This window comes from Trichechus manatus, unplaced genomic scaffold (genome assembly GCF_000243295.1).
Source record: "Trichechus manatus latirostris isolate Lorelei unplaced genomic scaffold, TriManLat1.0 scaffold00197, whole genome shotgun sequence".
Taxonomy (NCBI): Eukaryota; Metazoa; Chordata; class Mammalia; order Sirenia; family Trichechidae; genus Trichechus; species Trichechus manatus.
Genome location: NW_004444133.1, coordinates 299,510 through 321,491, shown reverse-complemented (window position 1 = coordinate 321,491; position 21,982 = coordinate 299,510). Strand labels below are relative to the sequence as shown.

General features: G+C 32.6%; 1 protein-coding gene across 5 annotated transcripts in view; it reads right to left on the bottom strand.

Moving 5' to 3' along the window:
* The window catches only part of NIPBL (NIPBL cohesin loading factor), a 213,703-nt gene that overhangs the window by 93,004 nt on the left and 98,717 nt on the right, over positions 1 to 21,982 (bottom strand). For 4 of the 5 annotated variants that reach the window (XM_004387886.2, XM_023742000.1, XM_023741999.1 and 1 more), the window contains 7 exons: positions 20,343 to 20,508; positions 17,338 to 17,465; positions 16,863 to 16,962; positions 16,179 to 16,330; positions 10,290 to 10,447; positions 9,192 to 9,288; positions 4,506 to 5,132 (listed from right to left, as the gene is read on the bottom strand). In XM_004387886.2, coding sequence (XP_004387943.1) covers positions 4,506 to 5,132; positions 9,192 to 9,288; positions 10,290 to 10,447; positions 16,179 to 16,330; positions 16,863 to 16,962; positions 17,338 to 17,465; positions 20,343 to 20,508 — 1,428 coding nt within the window. Of the gene's footprint in view, positions 1 to 4,505; positions 5,133 to 9,191; positions 9,289 to 9,380; positions 10,246 to 10,289; positions 10,448 to 16,178; positions 16,331 to 16,862; positions 16,963 to 17,337; positions 17,466 to 20,342; positions 20,509 to 21,982 lie in introns of those variants that run through there. The other variant, XM_023742001.1, reaches the window with a different exon arrangement.

The window sequence follows — 21,982 nt, the reverse complement described above, 5'->3', positions numbered from 1 at the left end:
TATCACCAAACATGCTCCATTTGCAAAAAAATATATAATAGTAATAATAATAATAGTATATTATCGTTAGACTAAAATTAGACCACTTCCACAAGTTAAAAAACTAAGCTAATAAGAACTTACATGAAGTTTTCTGCAACTATACCTAGGAAAATGTACTGAGAATAATAAATACTAAATTTATGTTTATAGAATCCTCTTTTTTAATGATCTACCACGTAAAATAATCTTCACATTCAAAATGTCTTGCCGTAGGGCACATCAGAGTAATTACTACCTCATAAACTGAATGCTTCATCAGCTTATACTTATCCCTAAACCTTTATGACAACAATCAAGAAGTTCAAATAGTATAAGATTTCCATATTTTCAATGAAATATGCTTTTGTGGAAGTCAGTGAAATGGCACTGCTATAGCAGAAGTTTAAAGGAAAACATCTGGAGAGTTCTCTTAAATCTGCACTCATTCTTTTCTTAACATAAGCAATGCCTTTCACAAAAACATTAAAATCACCTTAGAAGTCTGATTTCTAAAGAATTACAAAATATTTGAGTTTATAGATCATTAATCTCATTCCAATTTACCTTCCATCATTAAAATGGATATTCAGCATATAATTTAATTTCAAAAAAATTTATCAAGCTCAATTTAGTTATCTTAAACTATAGATGTTATGATTTTTATAATAAAGAAAATCTATGAAAGCACTTGCACACAAGTAACATGGTAAGATTGGGAAAGATCTTGTAATTTTTCTACTACACATAAAATATTGCTAAAAACAATGTTTAAAATTTTCAACTCTTGAAAAGTACTTCTGTAAAACCCGGACAAATTCTATCATTGCTGCAGGGATTCTTGGATACTTTAAGAGCACATTCTGATTTACCTGGTCTGATTTAGTTTCAGCATGATCTTACTCTGAATCTATACAGGTCTCTTTTGTCTATCCAGTTTTGTTATCTGTTTTCATTATATCATAATAAAACTTCACCTAATGGCAGAGAGCCATTTCTATGAAGAATAATTTCAATATCTGAGACACTGATTGTCTTTAAACTTTCTTTAGCACTGAGAACCACAAAATTAGCTATCAGAATGAATACATTTCCTGAAGAAAATGCATACAAAAGGATATCATAATCTCAAGACCAACAATGTTTGTCATCCAGATGCTGATACTTTGAAAATAAGAGCTGAACTCAATTATACTTATAAGACACAAAGCAAAAGGCACAATTAGTACATGTAGTAGCCAATTATGAAAAATGAAAATATCCCACCCCTAAGCCACAGTACAGGCTAAGTAGCCAAATGTCCTATTCCTGTCCAAAATATCAGTCTTCTTATAAGGTTAGAGTGCAAGAATACTGTAGTATTATAAAAAACATTAGTGAAGCTAGGTCATTCCTTATACTTGCTAACATGGAAAGTGGACCTTGGGAAAAGATAATATAGGCAAAGATGAACAAAAGACGAACACCCTCTTTGGCTAAAGAAAGCAGGAATTTTCAGCATGTGAAGGAGATATTAATATCTATGATAGGTCATCCCAAAGCAAAGATGACTAGCCTTATAAAATTATATAACTACAGATGTTAAAAACATGAGCAAAAAGACTGAGAAAAAGGTCATTTTGGAATATTATAAAATATTATGTTACAGAGAGTCACCCTATCAGTATATATATAGGACTGTCCAAAGAAGAGAGACCAGGCAAAAGAAACATAAATATCTAGCAGCCAGGAAAGTGTCTTTTATATCTGTAACACTGCACATCAGATTTCTACCACAGCCTAGGTAAACTATTTTTTAAGACTACTTTATCCCTTTTCTCCAATTCTACAATAATCAAACAACCATGTTTGCTGAACTGTCTAATCTTGTTTAGACAATAGAGTTTTTTCTTCCCCCAGTCTACTGAAAGGAATACTTTTCTCAGAGCAAATAAATATATTGGCAATTATGAATACATTTTCCAAGGACCTGACCTACTCTTGGACAACTGAGACTATATCTACACAGAGAAAATGCTCAGACATTAGAGCAGAGCTTTCAGTAAAACTAAATAGTCTTGTTTGCTTCTTACCATGAATACAATAGTTGTAGAAAAGTTCTCAATGCTAAATTGTAGAATACAGTAAATGTCTATTTTATTATATAATTTAGTCCTAAAAAGTAAAATAAATGGTAAACTAGTGCTAAATTCACTTCGACGAAGTATTTCATCTCTGACTACAAAACCACCACTTAAAGAGAATTCTTTTATTTATGACCTTACCCATAATCTTGGAGTATCATACAAACCTTTAATCTTTCCAAAATATCTAGGTAACTGCTTACCTAAAATATGCTCTCCCATCTCACAATGCAGAAACTGAATACAAAGTAACAAGGTTCAAATCAAAGATGTTAGGTGTCACCTAAATTCCAAAGATTTCCAAATAAATTTATGAAGTAACAAGAACACAGCTTTCAGAAAATAAGTTAGAAATGACAAGAATAAAGTAAAATCAGCATAATTTATCTGGGAAAACACACATATTAAATCATTTAAATCAGGCTAAAATCAGACAGTGCTAATGAATTTTTTTCCTACTTTAATCCTTACAGAGCCAGACAACTGTATTTTGACCAAAATTCTAAGTCAACTCCATTCATTCAACTTTTCAATTATCTTTGTCATAGCCATGTCACCACAGATTACAGAAAATTGTTTAGATAACAGAAAGTAAATATTACAAGCTTATGCAAGGAGTGTTATGTTGTATTTGTTGATTTTGTTTTATTCTCCCAAAGAAAAGTTAGCAGTCTAAAATAAGCTTACTAGTATGCAATTAGACCTATTTTCTTTACTACCACCCTTATTTTAATAAGTAAAAAAATTTCGGTTTCAACAAATATGATACAATAAAAGTTCAGCAAAATAAAAAGTTCACCATTTCCTCTGTTCTTGTTTCTACCAACAACTAAAATATCATTTAAAAACTATACTCCTTTTTTAAAAGACCACAATTCTCCAGAACACAGATTAAAATATCATGCAAAAATTCACATCTCAAGGCAACTGGTATTTTTTGGTCAGGCAATCACAATTTTATACACTTTTGCAAAACTGTATCATAGGATTCAGGAATTTCAAGTGGACTGATACAAACAAAAGAAGTTGAATAGTAATGTTGTTCTCTTCATTTAACATGCATATATTTTATAAGAAGAGAGGAGATACAATTTGGTACCCACGTAGTTATTTATTTCCTGGTCATCATAGTGCAAACCAAAGAGAAAAAGAACAAGCAATGTTTTCTTTTATCCTTAACATCAAAGATTTACTAATAAAAAAAATACTTGGTACCCTAGAAAATGAAAACTTGGGCAATCTCTACCTCTACCTATTATGATTTATGTACTCTGCAAACATTATAGTACAATTATTAAATACAATCTTTTTTTTTGGAATAATGTTAACAAGCACCATCACGATACATAGAAGATGTAATATGTCTTTTGAACATGTTTGTAAGCTTAGGAACACAATTATCTGGTGATGATCCTGTCATATAATCAAGATCATATATACAAATGGAGTTCTACCCAACATGAGGAAGTTTTGTTTTATAGTTACCAAGAAAGAAAATATGAAAATTATAAATCGACTTAGAATATTTAATCATAAAGTGTGCTTTTGTATGAATGATCAAATATATATATGCATTTGTAAAGACATTAAACTAACAAATTATATTACTAATTTCAATTGCTGATTCATCAGTCTGTCTTAAAATTCTCAAGAGATTTTGTATATAGTATACCAAATAGTCCAGAAGTTACTAAGGGACTTAGTTTTCCTTGATTATAAAAGTCTGAAAAAAGCCCATAAACTCAGAACAGGTATGTCTTGAAACTCCATCCTAATATACTAATCAGATAAAAGGAACTCTTAACTGTAATCACCATCAAAAGAAGTGCTTAATCCTGATATATTTGCTATTTAATAGTAACTAAAAGCTCTTTCTATAACGTTTACTAAAAAAATCACATTATTAAGACAGTATGCTTACAAGTCAAGTGAAAAATACAATTGCATAATAAGCATACACACAAACTTTTCTTAAATGTACTGCTTTAAAATCATCCTATAGCCACTAACTTAGCTTTGGCAGGAAGAAAAGGTGAAGATGCACAACTATATTAACATAATTTATGGAAAATGGATGTAATATAGAAATGCTAATGTTCACTTTAGTAGAAAAGCACAAATAAAAACACACAGAACATAATAGGCAGTAGACCTGTGGTACAGAACTACCAAATCTCAACTATACAGTTGCTTCAGATAAAATATGGAATTTAAAAGTTAAGAATTAAACTTCTGAAGTATAGATGTTAGTCATGAAAAAAAATACGTAAGACAAAGAATTATAAAAATATGAGGAATACAGTAATTTCACTGTAATTATATATTTGCCCAGAGGATGAGGTAATAACAATGAAATTATTTTACCTTTATCTTGAACTTCTTTTGAAAAGCGCTCCCTTTCAATAGCTGATTCTCTCTCTATCCGCTCAATTTCAGCCAATGCATCCAATTCCACTTCATCATATATAGGTCCCTGCTGTGATACCTGTTGCTGATTCTGTACCACAGAAGTTTGGGGTTGTTTTGTAGCAATCGAAGTGTTCTGTTGTAAAACAGGCACTTGATTTGCTGGAAGGAATGCTGTTTGTTCTTGCTGCGACAAACACTGAGCAGCATTTAGTGGGCGGTTTATATCCTGTGGAGTAATGGGTGTTTTTGAAGTCTGTCCTGGGTACTGCACATTAAAAGGAATATCATTTTCTGAAACATTGCTATTTTCCATACCAGAAAGCATATCCTCTTGCTGGTCCATGTCTGAAGACCTTATACGAGAAAGTCTTAACGTAAGTTTAGTGGAGTCCTTGGATGGAGAACTAATGATGTCATACATTGCAGCTTTCTCACTCTGGTCTTTTTCATCCTTGCCTAATTTCATTTTCTTTTGCTTCTTTTGTTTTCTTTCCGGAGAATCTAGCAGTATATCAGGTGGAACATCTCGAGGTGATGAACAAGGTAGAGGCTGAGACTGTAGAATTAAAGGTGGTCTTGATCCTAGAAAAACAATTCAAGAGGAGTGAACAGCTGTGCTGGTTTCAAATTTCTTTTACAATGTAATAGAACATTAAGTAAGTGGTGATATAGTAATGCTAGAAAGAATATTTAAAAATTATCTAATCCAAGCCTCTAGTTTACAAAAGATGAAAAAAAAAATTCTAAGAGACTTGTTCCCCACGGTCTCTAAGCTTCATGGTGGATGGTGCAGGTTTAGAACTCAAGTATAATGAGTAATTTCATCTTCCAAATCAGTATTATTTCTATTTTTGTGCCAATGAAGTATGAACACTTAGTTTTAAAAGGGCAAAAGAGTTTATTTCTAAAGAAGCTACAACGCAAACATTTTGGGCATGATCATCTCTATTCTTTCAGTGATTATATCGAATCAGAAAACTGATATATCCTAATATCTAAAATAAGACAAAGTATTTGTCGAGTTACACAAAAATTATACATTAATCCTAGAGACTACATTCATGTGAATATTACTGGTATGAAAGGAAAAAGAAAGTAGGAAAATCTACAATTACTAGAGTCTCCATTCACTTCACAAACTTTATTAATAAAGTATTGATTAACAAAAGGTACAAGATGGAAATAAAAAAAATCTCCTAGCTAACCTGAACAAACTCATCTTTTGGATGGATATTTTTTCTTTAACATCTCTCAAAGCAAATATATTTTGTAAGGATTTAGCTTTTGTTATGAAAACAAACTTCTTCAATACATTAAGTGTTTAAATATAATGCCCAATTTTACAGCTTTAAATTATTAAATAATTGTTTAATAACAAATTATTAAAATTCCTCAAGTTATTTCTACAATTCTCATGTTTAAAACACAGTAACTTTTAAATAAATAAACGGGAGGAATTATTTTTATACTTTTCTCCTTCCACTTAACATCACAAACATATTCTCTTTGGCCTGCTAATTCCCCTTTTATTAGAAAATTATATAAGTCCAGCGAATTTAAAGGCTCAATAAGATATCTTGAACAAAAATTCCATTAAATTAATCAATGGTAATATACGGAAGTGTTAAAGTAAGTTAATAAAATGGAAAAATTCTCCTAGTTAACAAGCTGTTAAGTGAGAAAAAAAGCAGATATGCCTCATAAATAAGGGCATAATTATATCTTAGTAATGTATACAATTTTTAATTCAGACTATTTATAAAAAGTTTTAAAACCCATAGGAAATTGTAAAAATCAGTCAAGACTGAAAGTGCTTTACCGACAAAAACTTAAAACTTAGACCCATCTTAAATTATGGTTTTTCCTCCATAAGCATGAAGAATCAAGGTTAAACAGGAACAAGTGTTACTTTAACAGAACACCAATTACATAAAATATCTAAATGTATAAAACAGAAAAGGCGAGGATATTAAAAAATGAATTTCCCATAATATACCAATACATACTTCCAATTAGTAATTTCAATAAATTTAAAATGTTATATAAAAAATGTAACTTTTTAGAAAACATACCTATTAAATAAAGTATGATACAATACTACTGGAGCAATTTACTATAAATGTTAGTTTGAGGTTATATCAATCAATAGATTTTTTTTTTTTTTAGACTGAGCTTATATGGGAGCCCTGGTGGTGCAGTAGTTAAGAGCTCAGCTGCTAACCAAAAGGTCAGCAGTTCGAATCCACTAGTCACTCCTTGGAAACCCTATGGGGCAGTTTTACTCTATCCTATAGGGTCCCTATGAGTCGGAATCAACTCAAGGGCAATGGGTTTGAGCTCATATGAGACACTGAAAGGAAATGAAACTAACACTTTTGGACCATTTAATTTGTGTCAGAGCTCACACAAGATGCTTTGTGTATCAATTCACTTAGTTTTTACAACATTCTTAGTATTATCTCCATTTTTTGGAAAAGGAAAGCGAAGCTTATAGAGGTTAAGAAATTTCCCCGAGGTTATATAATCAGCACACCTGAAAAATTTAAACCCACATTTGGCTAAAGTCTAAATTATAATAAACTATATTAATCTCCTAATGAACTATACTGTCAAACCAACTTCAAATTCTAACCATTCACCCCAGAAACAAGTTAGACTTGACACCCTTCAAAACTAGTTGGAAAACAAGCTCATAAACACATTCTTCATAAGAAGCCTCTATTTTGGGTAAAGTATGTATCTATCTCACGAGTTATAACAAACTTGGGTTGGTTATCTACATCAATGACTCAAATTCTTGTTAAACCCTCCCTGGCGGCCTGAATTTAACTTCCGACCCTGACAACACTTGTGGGGTATACACCCAACTTTGATGCCTACAAACAGAATTACCCTGGAAGTTGTTCTTCCCTTCAGAGGCTGGGTTACCTTTATCCCTCAAAATTCAGAGAATTAACAGAATTAGAATGACGCATAACAGTTTTACTTTCATCTTGTGAAGAATGTCCCTGATAAAACTGTTGGAATACATCTTGTGAAAAAAATATCTTTATCATATGAGGCAGACCAGTCCATGTTTTAGATGGCTATAATTAGAACTTCTTATGGCTAGAGAAAATATCAGGTATACTGTAATTAATTAAAAGCTACTTAAAAACCAGTGAAGTACAATATTCTCTTCCAGTAAACCCTGATAATTAAAATTATCTGACTATAATTTAAAGTATTTTTTAAAATAGCCTGGACTTAAATTCATGATTTAGTGAATCTATCATAGGCAGAGGACCATGTGAGGTTCTTTGGAAATTCAAAGATTAACAAAACAAAATTCATGTTCTAAATATAGTATGTTTTTGTTAGCTGCTGTCAAGTCAGGCTGAACTAATGGTGATCCCATGCACAACTGAATGAAATGCAGACCCGTCTTTCACCATCTCCAGGACTGATTGTAAATCAGACCATTGTGACCTGTAGGATTTTCAAAAGTAGATCACCAGGCCTTTCCTTCCTAGCCTGTCCACTGAAACCTTTTTATCATTGTAGCAACACGCAAGCCTCCAATGACAGATGAGTGGTGGCTGTGCATTAGGTGCACTGACCGGGAATCGAATCTGGGCCTCCTGTGTGGAAAGTGAAAATTCTGCCACTGGGCCACCATTGCCCTTATAGTATAAGTTATTAGAAAAAATACAAACTAATGGCTTAGGGAGATCAGGGGAGGGTCCGTAGCAGATTCCGCATTTAATTTGGATCTTGAAGGGCAGACAGGATTTTAAAGAGCAGGGATTAAATGTGAAAGATTTAGGAAAGTTAATATAGAACAGGTTAGATTTAATAACTGACTAAGAGGTGAGAGAAGTCTCTAACATGACTTCTAAATTTTTAAGTCAAGATGATTCAGGGCTGGGTTAGCATTAAGAGAGAGGGGAATGACAAAAAAAAAAAAGAAAGAAAAAAAGAAAAACCAACAAAAAAACACCAGAACAATTTGAACATGTATTTGAAATACCAGCAAGGTATCAAGGAAATCTGGCATGGAAATGAATAATTACAACTTGGGAGACAAGACTGGAACTAAAGACACTGATCCTGTTCACAAAAGTAATCAATGCTGTTATCAAAACGGATACTACAGCCAAGGAAGAAAGTAGAATGGAAGACAAAGAGACTAATAACAGAAACTGAGAAATGACACAGCAAGGAGATGAGCTAACTAAGGGGGTGGCGGGGGGTGGGGGGAACCAACGAAAGAAAATAAAAAGAAAATAGGTGGACTAGATATGAAATGAGTTTTTTTGGTGGGGTGAGGGTGGGAGAGACTGACTGATCAATAATTTCAAATGTTTCAGAGAGGTTAAGAAAGCTGTGTTCTAAAAAGACCACTGGATTTATCAATGAGAATGATACTGGATATCTCCTAGAAAGCTATAGTTGACAGAGAATGGTTGCTGAATGAATCCATGAATAGGAATAAACTTAAACTCCATGATCTAGACCTGCTTAAGAACGGGTGCCCTCATTTTTTCGTAGAACAAATGAAAAGCAATAGAGAATAACTTTTTGGTATCTGCTTTAAGAAGTTAGAGTTCTTTACTCAACTTGAAATATGAAATGCTGAAAGAATTTTAGTGACAGTAATACCTTTAGGAGTTCCATCACTTCCAGCAGGGGAGCATACTGGTTGTGGAGACCTCAAAGGAAATGATGCAGCATTCCTCATTGCTGAAGAATCTCCATCCTAAGAATAGAGTACAAAATTTGTATGTTGAATGATAGGACAAGCTCTACAGAAATCTTAAAGAGAACCAATAAAAGACATAAATTACTGACAGGTAAAGTGTTGGTATTCAAAAGCATAATTCTTCTGCACTTTCCTGTTTTCTTCTTGGTATATCTTAGAAGAATTGAAACTGTATCCAAAAGAATCAACAGCCTAAGCATGGCAATGAATAAGAAAATTGGTGTTACTAATGTGCTCCATTTTTGTTTACTATTTTCTACAAAAGGAGCTGTGAACATCCTACCAGGTTGTAAATGTTTTTGAAGGCAGAGTCCTCTCTCATCTCCATTATCTTAAGGGCTGACATAATTTTCATTTCTTTTATACAAATATATATAGCTTAAGATGAACATATCACCAAATCAATAACAACACAAATTTCCAGTACATGGAATATTTTAATAACATCAAAGCAACATTTAATTTCAGGAAAAAAGCTTTTTACAAGTCTTATAAGAAAAAATATCCAGGTACTAATAAAGGTTCATTATTTAAGAGAATATTTTGGTGTAAGCAGGTGTTAATAACTTAAAACTGAAATTGTATTTCATTAAGAATCTAAACCTCTAAACTTTTTTTGCAAAAGTCATCAAACTTTTTTTGAAAAAGGATAATAAAAAATTTTAGGTTTTGTGGGCCACATACAGTTTCTGTCATATATTGTCTTTGTTGCTGTTCTTTTTTGGTTGTTGTTGTTTGTTTTTGCAACTCTTTAAAAAATGTAAAAACCAATTTCAGCTCGTGGGCCAGGCTATAGGCTATAGTTTACTGACCCAGGCTCTAGAAATAAGCTCTATGTGTACAGGAACTGTCTTGTTCATAGTTAGATTCTCAGTACCTTGTATATTCCTTGATATATGGCAGATATCCTTTAAGCATTTGTGGAACTGAAATACTAAGTTATGTAACAAATATTAGAACTATTTTATTACCTTAATGATAACTAATATATTACATACGTCACTACTTAGCCTGTGCACCATGTGTAGGTAGTCGTCACTTGAGCCATGTCTAGGATTATCAGCATGATGATTAGCTGAATTGCCAGACAACGGACCAGAAACTTTATCATGTATGTTTCTCAAACCACCTGCAACAATGGGACTTGATACCGATGCTGAAATTAATAAGAATTAAGAAATAAAAGCTTTATAAAAATAAACTGTTAAAATCTTGAAGAGAATAATAATAATAAGGGTTCACAAGAAAATATTTTAAACATACAGAAAGTACAGCAAATAATATAACACTCATGTACCGACTACCAAGCTTGATCAAATCTTAATATTGTGCCAGATGTTATTCAGATCTATTTTTGAAAAGAAGTAAAACATTACAGATATGATTGAAGCTTTCCATTTACCTATGCATTCTCTCTCCCCCATTTTGTTCCCCTTATTCTCTAAACCAAAACAACCAAATCCACTGCCGTTGAGTCAATTCCGACTCATAGCAACCCTAAAGGACAGAGTGTAACTGCCCCAAAAGGTTTCCAAGGAGTGCCTGGTGGATTCGAAGGGCTGATCTTTTGGTTAGCAGCTGTAGCTCTTAAGCACTATGCCACCAGGGTTTCCTGATTCTCTAAAGGTAATCACTATATTGAATTTAGGCACTGAAAACCCTATGGAGCACACTTCTACTCTGAAACACATGGAAGCTCCATGAGTTGGAGTCAACTTGATGGTAACTGGTTACACTTATCTTTATACGTTTGCTATAAATGAATGTATTCCCGAGTAACACACAGCATTGTTTGGCATATTATAACTATATATATAAATGGTATGTTATGTGTATATACCCTTCTTTAACCTGCTTTTTAATTCAGTATTATGCTGAGATGTATCCATTATAATATACGTAGTTTTAAATTTTTAAATATAGCATATATTTCTGCTGTATAATGTACATAATGCATCTACCTATTCTTATGTTGGATGTTTAGATTGCTTCAGCATTTTTCTGACATAAACAATGTATATTCTTGTACCTGACTCCTTGTACAAATGTGTAAGAGCTCTAGGGTGTAATATTTAGGTGTGAAATAGCTGGATATGCTCATTTTAAACCTTACTAGCTATGACCAAATAGCTTTCCAAATTACTTATGTCTGTGTGTACTCTATTGATAGTATATGTGAGTTCCTACTGCACTGCATCCTTGCCAATACTTTTTATCAATCTGAGCGTGGGAAATGTATATGATTGTCCCTTTAATTTGCATTTCTTTAATTACTAATGAAGCCAAGTATTTTTTCATGTGTTTCATGTGTACTAGCCATTTGGAAACCCCGGTGGCATAGTGGTTAAGAGCTATGGCTGCTAACCAAAAGGTCGGCAGTTAGAATCCACCAGGCACTCCTTGGAAACCCTACAGGGCAGTTCTACTCTGTCCTATAGGGTCACTACGAGTTGGAATCGACTCGACAGCAATGGATTTTTTAATTGACCATTCAGATTCTCTCTTATGTGGATAGTTTGTCTATATTCTTTGTACATTTTTCTACTAGTTTTTGTCTTAACAATTTGTGAGAGTTTTTCATGTATTCCTGAAATTACTTGTTGGATACAACAAATCTTTAACTATCTTGAAATTTCTAATCCTTCCCCTTATAGATTTTGCTTTCTATTTTAAGAAATCCTCTTTAACACAAGATCAGATCACAAAGGCAGTCTCCTATTATTTTCTTCTAAATTTTTTATATTTTAGCTTTCCACAGTTAAGTCTTTAATCCATCTAAAATTTATTGTTATGCATAATGTGAGATAGGGGTCCAATTTTACTTTTTTCCATATAGATTAACTAGTAGTCTCGGCATCATTTATTAAAAAGATCGTTGTTTTTCATTAAGATAAAATACCATGTATATAAAGTTTCCATTTATTTACTGGTATGTTGTTAGGCTCTTAATCATGTTTCACTTCACCATGTTCTTCTTTTCCATGCCTATATCAATATTAAAATAAATCTTGATTTCTGTTAGATTAAGCGTCTATACTCTGCTCCTTTTTAAAATTATCTATTCTTGTACTTTTATTTTTCCATATGAATTTTTAGAAAAATCTCACTTGAGATTTTTATTAAAATTGTATTGAATTTACTAATTTGGGCAAAATTCTAATCTTTACCCTCTTGAGCCTTCCCATCCATAAAGATAGCATAACTCTCCATTTTCTTTGATCTCTTTCAAAAGTTTTGTACTTTTTTCCACAAAGGTCTTGCACATTTTTGTTAAATTTATTCTTTGGCATCACATGGTTTTCCTTGAAACTGTTAATGATACTGAAACTTTATTTACTTTTTTGGTATACAGAAATTGAATTAACTTTAAAATAGTTATCTTGTATCCAGTAACTATGTGGAATACTTTTATTAATTATCATACCTTATCTGTAGCTTCTCTTGGATTCTCTATAAAGATAATTCTATTACCTGAAAATACTGACACTGTTTCTTCTTTATTAATAACTATACATACATATTTATAACATAAGTGTCTTATAGAGACAATTATACAAGAATGTCTTCCTGTATTGGCTAGGATGCCCGCTATCCCACAGCATAACCGTGGTGATCACAGGCATTCATGTCCTATCCCTAATTTCAAGGGAATTTTCTAAGTTTTCACCACTAGATGAACAGTTTCTATCAGGATAAAGTTGTGTCAGTCTATTCTTATTCTGTGAAAAGTTTTTTAAAAATCACAAATGGAAGTTCAAATTTTTTTAATGCTTTTTTGAATCTATTAAGAGGCTCATATGATCATCACCCCCTTAATCTGAATTATATTAACTGTCTAATGCGAATTAACTCTTGTATTCCTGACATACATCTACTTTTGCCATACAGATTGATAACATGGGTTATTTGGTTTGTTAAGACTTTATTTAGAAATTTTCTTTCTATGTTCATATGTGATGATGGTTATATAATTTTCTTTTCTCGTACTCTCCTTATCTCACCTGATTTTGTAGCAAGATTATTAAATAACTTTATAAAATGAGTTGGGGGAGTGGTGACTCTTTTTTCTGGAATGGTTTAAGATTAGAATATCTCTTTCTTGAATATTTGGTATAACTTACCATTAAAACTGCTGGAATGTGTTTTGATTCCTTCTCCTTTGTAAGGAGGTAGACTTTAAACTAGTGAGTGAGGCATATGCATTTTGAATTATGAAAAATATTGTCAAATACTCTCTAAAAAGGATATATCAATTTATATTATCCCTATCAAGACTGTAGGAAGTTCATGTTTCCCTGCATTCTTGCTGATACTGAGTATCAAATAATGATGTGTAACCAATTTACAGGCATAAAATTTTATGTCATTTTGATTTTCATCTCTAACTGCGAGCCAGGTTGACCATATTTTCATATGAAACTTATATTAATTAATTTGGTTTATTTTCCATTTCTGAATTTGAGGTTTTAAGTCTGTTTAGAAATAAGGCCTTCTTGACTCTAAGATTACCAAAAACTCACCATGTTTTCTCCTTGTAATTTTATGGCTTAGAAAATACTTGTAAATCGTTTATCTATGTATAACATTTTTGCTGTAGGTAATTTAAAAATTCAACTAAAATTTCAAAATGCCTAGCCAATCAACCCAACACTATTTATTAAACAATCCATTCTAACCTGTTGTTGTTAGTTAAATGCTGTCAAGTCAGTTCTGACTCAGTGACCTTATGTACAACAGAACAGAACACTGCCTGGTCCTGCGCCATCCTCATAATCATTGTTATGCTTTCCATTCTAACCTACTGATTAAAAATGCTATCTTTAGAATGACAGAATCAGAAAAATCATCATTTTCCAATGACCAGTGTGAAAACTGATGAAGCAAGGACCATTATTCAATTCTAACCCTCTTAGGTAAAATGTCAATGGGAAACAAGATAATTGCATAATCTCAAAATATCACCGCAGAGATTACTTATTAATTGTAAAGGAAAAAAAGGTACTTTTACAATGCAGAGGTCAGGTGGTCACCACCTAAACATCACTAATAAAGGGACCATGTGACATTATGTAACTTCTGATGTGATACAATATAAAGAATGCAACAATTACTTATGTAGTAAAAACCAAATCGAATGTTGTTGAGTTGACTCTGACTCATAGTGACCCCATGTGTGTCAGAATAGAACTCTTCTCTATAGGGTTTTCAATGGCTGATATTTCAGAAACAGATTGCCAGGCCTTTCTTTCCAGGTGCCTCTGGGTAGACTTGAACAGCCAATCTTTCGGTTAGCAACCAAGCATGATAATCATTTCCACCATCCAGGGACTCCACTTACATAGTACTCTTACCAAAAATGTTTAACTGGAAACTAATCAACCCTTTAAAGTTAACTTCTAGTTTACAGGAAATATAAGGAACATATGAGCAAATTAAACAACACTATGAGGAAACAGTGAATGGCAGGGACTCCTAAGGGGTTAACTGTGCTATTCTTTTAACTTTTTTGCATGGTTAAAGCTTTATAATATAAAGTTGAGAAAAATGTTTTAAATGTTACCTTTCTCATATTCTATATTAACTGTGCATATCTGCCTTATTTCTAAATTTTCTTATTTAGAATAATTTTAATATCTGGGTGGGGTTAAGTCATGAATAATATTTTTAGTTCCTTAAATATCTTATAATTTCCAAGAAATGAATCAATACTACACAGGTTCTAAACTATATTGCTCTCTTGATTTTGTCATCTCAACTTATTCTTTTGAAAAAGCAGAATTAATTCTGTTAAAAAACATCAACACAGTTTCAAGAGTAAAAACTTCACGTATTTTCCTACACATACTTATGTGTATGTGGACATTTCCGTAAGAAATAAAGGTGTCCTTTTTTCTCTGATTAATAATATTTAAAATGTTCCTCAAACCTCTGTGCAACACAGTACACTTAATGTTTCACAAGTATTAAAAGCCTATGGGATATAAGTACGTTCACCACTCACACTAAAGTCAGTAATTTTGAAGGTATCTATTACAAATCTATGATTTGCCTCCAAGTTTCTCCTTGAGTTAGCATGTGAAATGGTCTTAACCTAATATTTTATTAACCACCTTTGGGAAACCAGAAGTTGGCTGTTTTAATAGATGACTGAATTAAAAGTTTATAAATAAAAATATGCTCTGTGCATAATAAAAAACAAGAATACACACAGGAATAAATGACTGACAGCAAATGTATAAATTTTGCTGCTGATTATGGTGGGCAAAAACACAGATGTTTGTTATATTATCTTTTGTACTTTCTGTCTATTGAAAATTTACCAAAAAGAAAAAATCAATTTATACTAATAATGAAACAACTATTTAGTACCCATGAAATATATCCCAAAGGAATATAACCTTAACAAGACATCATCATATTCTCTACCCACATTTGACTTCAATCGAGAACTAGTGAAATAAACTCAAAAAATTTTGCATATATTATTAATTTTCCTATACTAGTACTGTATCAACTTTATAGTCAATTTTTCGCACTATATATACTTTGCAAATTAAAATATAATTTCTTCTTTTGCTTAATGCAACTGTAAAAACACAGCTCAATTAAAAAGCAGCTTTTAGTTTCCTAACTAAATATATTCAGTTATAGAATAATCTATTCTAAAGAGTCAAATGTTCCTTTTACCTCCCCAATGATAACTTACCAAATGATATAAGTAACATGATTTAATGATTTAAGACATATCTCTAAAAAAGTGTTTATTAACAAATAAGCCTACAGTATAGTATTTTAGTTTGTATTTTAAAAATTATAAAAAAAAAAAATAATTTGTTTGGAATTTTAGGTAATCACATTTCCAGTAAAATAACAAACAACTTTCTTACCTTGCTGCATCTGTGGATGGGTTGGGTAACTTGAAGAATGAGAATATGGCATGTATCCTGCAGGGCTTTGTGGGGCATATGGACTAGGCACTGGGCTATTTTGTTGTGGCATAAATCTGTTCCCAGAGCTTGTCTGTGGTGGCACAAACCGGCTAAAACCCAAAAGCCAGATAAAGAATATCAGGAAATGAAATAAATACGACATTCTTTGAAATTTCACTATGATAAAATTCTCCAAACTTTAATTTATACGTTATAAATTCTACGTAAACAGAAAAATTTTGTGAAATAGATAATTACAAGAATCATTCACAATTCATAGTCTAATTAATAGTTAAACTAAGTAGTTTATACATATTAAGGTCTTTCATTTACTTATATAAGAGCACCAATCTGTTTCAGGTATGTAAAGCCATGCTCCCTAAAATAAATTCCACTCTATAAATATTTTATTTCTCTTCAACACATCAGTTATTTTAACACATTCTTTTGTCTATATAAAATTAAATTACTAAGATGACAGCTATGTCACTTATTTTAAGGTTAATATTCATGTGGATTATTAAAGACTAATCATTTCCATGCTTCAACTACATATAATTCATCATTACCTAAATATATACACTGCATATTTACTAGCATATTAGTCACAGAAAACAATAGTTAATAAATGATATATATTACCTGGAGGGGCTATGTGAGATAGTGGTTTGTTGGTAATTGGAAGATGCAGGACTACTGTGCATGGAATTCTGAGAAAGTTTGTACTGAGACATCATCATTCCTGTGCAACACACAAAAAAGTTAAACATGTTATATTCTTCTAACAGTAAATCATCTCTTAAATAATTTCAGTCTTTCACTAACATTCAAAAGTTCTTTTCTTTTTTTGTCTGTTTTCATTTTGAAAAGCAAAATACAGAAGCTGTAAAACTGTACATTTTAAACATCCCTTTACCACATGATTAATCTAGGACCAAAGATAGAGATTAAAAACAAAAAAAAAATTCTTTTTAGAAATTTTACTCACTTATCCTGCATGATAGACAGCTTGTTAGGAGACAACTGAATTTAATTACACGTGTTAAACAAGAAACAAGTTCTGGTACAAGACCCATTAGAAAAATATGCTACAAAAATCTATTATTAACATTCTTACCACTTTGTACGTATCTGTTCTGCAAGCTTTTCTCCCTGAAAACGTTAGGACTCCTTGCCAGGACGGCCTGCAGCAAGACTGGTACATCGCCTTCTGGATCATCACTGCCAAGGTTATCTTTCAACTCTCTGGTATTAAAAAAAAATAAATAAAAATAATAATTAATTAAATATTCTCTATTCTACATTACTTAGGTAGCAATTCACTAGTGAAATTCAGAAAAGGCAGAGGCGAAAATCAAGATGATTTATGGTTTAAAAATAAATCACAGGTATGTTCAATACTATGGATTTCTGAAAATGCTATCCCTTAGAGAAACAGAATTACCAAAAATAATAAAGAGGAGTTCTTTTAAGGACACCATTTTTTCCTTGTTATTTTAAACAGAAAACAAAACAAAAAATTATTTTATGTAACTATGAGTTTACTTACAAATGTTCACGTTAGTCTTAAAGTAGAAAACAGAGTCTACTATAAACAATTCAAAATAATGGAAGGGTACAGAGGTGACAGTTATGCAAAGAAGTTAACATCTGGTCTTGGAAAGTATTTTCTCTTTTACATCTGAATATGAATGAGTCTGACTTTCTGGCAATGTCCTCTGAATGAAATACTTTTCCCATAACGGTTAAGAGAATACCCAGAGATTACATAATTTTTCTATTTTACATTTTTCTCTCAAATAAAGTCATCGGGGGAAATAACTAACATAGCGTGATTAAGGAGAGAAGCAATTTTCAAAAAATCTGAAAGTAAATACCAAATTAAAACACACTATGGAAGGTTATATCTAAAAAAGTTAAATATAGGCAGTGTTTTTAAATTATATTCTACATGTATCTGTTCCACTCATCCAATCTAAAAACTCTATAAAGATGGTACCTGATTATAAAACTCAATAAATTACTGAGGGCAATCATTTTTTTTTTTTTTTTAGAATTTTTTTTTTTTTTATTGTACTTTAGGTGAAGGTTTACAGAACAAATTTCTCATTAAACAGTACACATATTGTTCTATGACATTGGTTAACAACCCCACGACATGTCAACATTCTCCCTTCTCGACCTTGGAGGACCTTTTTTTTTTTTGGTGAAAATATACATAGCCAAAGATACACCATTTCAAAAATTTCTACGTGCACAATTCAGTGACATCAATTACATTCTTCCAGTTGTGCTGCTATTCTCACTTTAGATGAAGGTTTACAGAACAAAATAGTTTCTCAGAAAACAGTACACAAGTTGCCCTATGACAATGGTTAACAATCCCACTACATGTCAACACTGTCCTTACTCAACCTTGGGTTCCCTATCACTAGCTTTCCTGTCACCTTCTGCCTTCTAGTCCTTGTCCTGGGACTGCTGTGCCTCATTAGTCCCGTTTTGTTTTATGGGGCTGTCCAATCCCCGGCTGAACGGTGAACCTTGGAAGTGACTTCACTATTGAGCTAAAATGGGGCCTTAATCTCGGGATTTCTCCAGTCTCTTTCAGGCCAGTAAATCTGATCTTTTTTGTGTGTGTTAGAATTTTGCTCTACATCCTTCTCTAGCTCTGTCCAGAACCCTCTGTTGTGATCCCGGTCAGAGCAGTCAGTGGTGGTAGCCGAGCACCATCTAGCTGTACTGGACTCAGTCTGGTGGAGGCCTTGGTAGCTGTGGTCCATTAGTCCTTCTTTGGACTAATCTTTTCCTTGTATTCTGTTCTCTTCATTCTCCCTTGCTCCCGAAGGGGTGAGACCAGTTGAGTATCTTAGACGGCTGCTCACAGGCTTTTAAGACCTCAGACGCTACTCATCAAGGTAGACTGTAGAACACTGTCTTTACAAACTGTGTTATGCCAACTGAGATACATGTTACCTGAGACCATTGGTCCCCTCCGCCCAGAAATTCAGTCCCACTGAGGGCAATCTTAAAGTAGCTGTCCATCAAATAAATCCTAACTGTTTATGTGCTATTTATTTCCCTTACTTTCAAAAGCATTTGGTGAACCTTGAATACAGACATATAGGTATAAGAAATGATGTAATATTTAGACTTTGTTGAACTTCTGGTGTGACAAAATATTAGTACTTCATTTCTTTCCAGTTTTAACCAACCATTTCTCAGTTTTTCTACCAGAAAATTCCTATGTAGTATTTCATCTTAAAGTCATTAGCTTTAATAACGGCCCCAAAGTATGTACTGCATCTACTGGTAGACATTTCTCCATTATAATGTGTCTTATTCTTATTTCCCTAAATAATGCACCTTTAAATTAAAAAAAAAAAAAAATTAATTCAAGAATGGAAGGATACATCATCAATGTGTAGTGGATGGGAACAGATAAGGGCTAGAGATTTAATTTTGTACACATTTTTGTGTTGTTAAGATATTAAAAGGATGTTTCATTTTTGTACTGAAGCATTACTTTTAAAAAAAAAAGTACTTTGTGCAAAAAACATTCTGTAAACACACTACATAATTTAAGTCAATATTGTTTTAAAAAGTCTGTTGTGTGAAAATATACATTTATGTTCATATGGTACAGTAAGTCCTAGAAAAAATTAGATTTTGTAGCAGCCTTCCATGAAGTCAGTCCTTGAGTTATTATACTGACCATGAAGAACATGTGAACCTGTTCTAACGCAAGCAACATAGTCTGTAGAGTGACTGAGAATTCTAACCACTGTTGCAATACAAGGAAGAAGGGAGACAGTTTCATGAGCAATTTTAGACCTTTGTATAGCTGATGAATTCCAACATTATTCCAACACAGTTGAAAAGATCTTCATAGAACTCCATGGGTCAAAACTGGTGTCTCAAAATATTAACTACAGCCTATTTAAATCTCATTAATATCTCATCACACTAAGGCTATATTCTTACTTGGATATTGATATATTTTAAAAATAAACTATGTCTAAAAAAAATTCAAAATACAAAGTAAAATCAGGTATACTAATTCTATTAGTAAGACCAAAACTTTTCACTTTAGTTACTTTTAGATATAAAATTGATTGTACTTACATGTGATCTGTTGATACCTGGTTGAGGCTATGGACAAGCTGCGAAACCAAATTATCATCCCTACAGGACAAAAGGCAGTTCACCTCTTCTGCTATTCGTGTATTAAAGAGAAGGCTCTTTGTAGTTGTAGCAGGTAAAGGAGATGGAAGAGGCAGCTGGTTCAGGACTATTTGGGAAAAAATTCAAATTATTAGAAATCAAGTGACTATAAGAAATCTCTTTAGCACTTATATATATATTGAGATTAAAAATAAATTATACATTGTGAAAGTAATTAATGTCACTGAATAGTACCCTTAAAACAGCAACACAATTTTTAAAAAAGTTATAAATATTAATGTGGCAAAATATTAAAAAACATACTACCATTTCCCCCAACAAACCCTAATCAACCCCCCAAAGTTCCGAAAACATCACTTGGATTATAACAGATTATACTACTTTCTAAAAATAAAATTCAGTTCTTTTATATTCATGCTTGTTTTTCATTTCTTAAATTTTTAACAATTTAATAAATGATTATCCAAAGAAGTTACGTTAAACATTAACTTTCAAGGTAGCTGAATTGAGAATACATTTATTAATTTCATTTATTCTTGCTCATAAGATTTATCAGAATCACTAGCACTCTCACATAAATACACCAAATAATAATACCTGACTCTTCACCAGACAGACAAGTATATATTTTTTTTACAAGTTTACATATATACAAAAATAAATGTCTGGCTTTAGAAACAGAGCATTAAAAGAACAGAACTCCGGAGGAAAAAGAGTATCTAAGGAATTCTGCTCTAATTCACGAATTCATTAATGGTTCTCCTTTCTCTTCATTCTATTCCAACAACGAACAACAGAACATAAATGTTTTACAGTACTTTAAATTCAACTTTTTAACGTCTCTTCACCTAATGGAAATTGGTTTATTTGTCTTAACTAAAGGTAAAGAAACCTAACTAAAATTAAAATGTCAGGTATCTTTATTTTTGGTTGATCAGTCCCAATGAGTAATCACAAGTTTTTTATTAATAAAAATACAGGAAACAAATTGTTACTTAACAAGTACACTTTATTGGGCAAGCTTGCAAAATATGAGGCGCGAGAGGCGGGGCCAAGATGGCAGAGTAGTCAGAGACTTCTGGTGGACCCTCTTACAACAAAGACCTGAAAAAACAAGTGATTTGATTATATATGGCAATCTGGGAGCCATGAATATCAAAGACAGAGTTGAACAACCAGACAGAGAGGCAGGGGAGGGAGAGACGGTTTGGAAGCAGTGAGGAGTTGCCAGACATGAACCGGCAAGAGCCTGAGCCCATCAGGCCAGAGCAGCTCTGGGGTGAGCGATGAGGCAGGCAAGCATCGGTGTTCAGAAGGCGTGTTTTCTGTACTGGAAGAAACCCAGAACCAGAGAGTCCACACGGCCACCCAGAAGCAGTGAGAAGTAGCCGTCAATCCAGCAAACGATAAGTCACTGCGTACGGCCTACTGTGCGGATCAAAAACAACCCCCTTAGGAAAAAACCTCTCTCCAATTTACCTCCCTGTTCCCTGCTCTGCACTGGGTCCCGGACTGGCTTCAGCAACTGCCGAGTGCCCTGGGCCGGAAGTAGGATCAGTCACGTGCTCGGAGCCATTCTC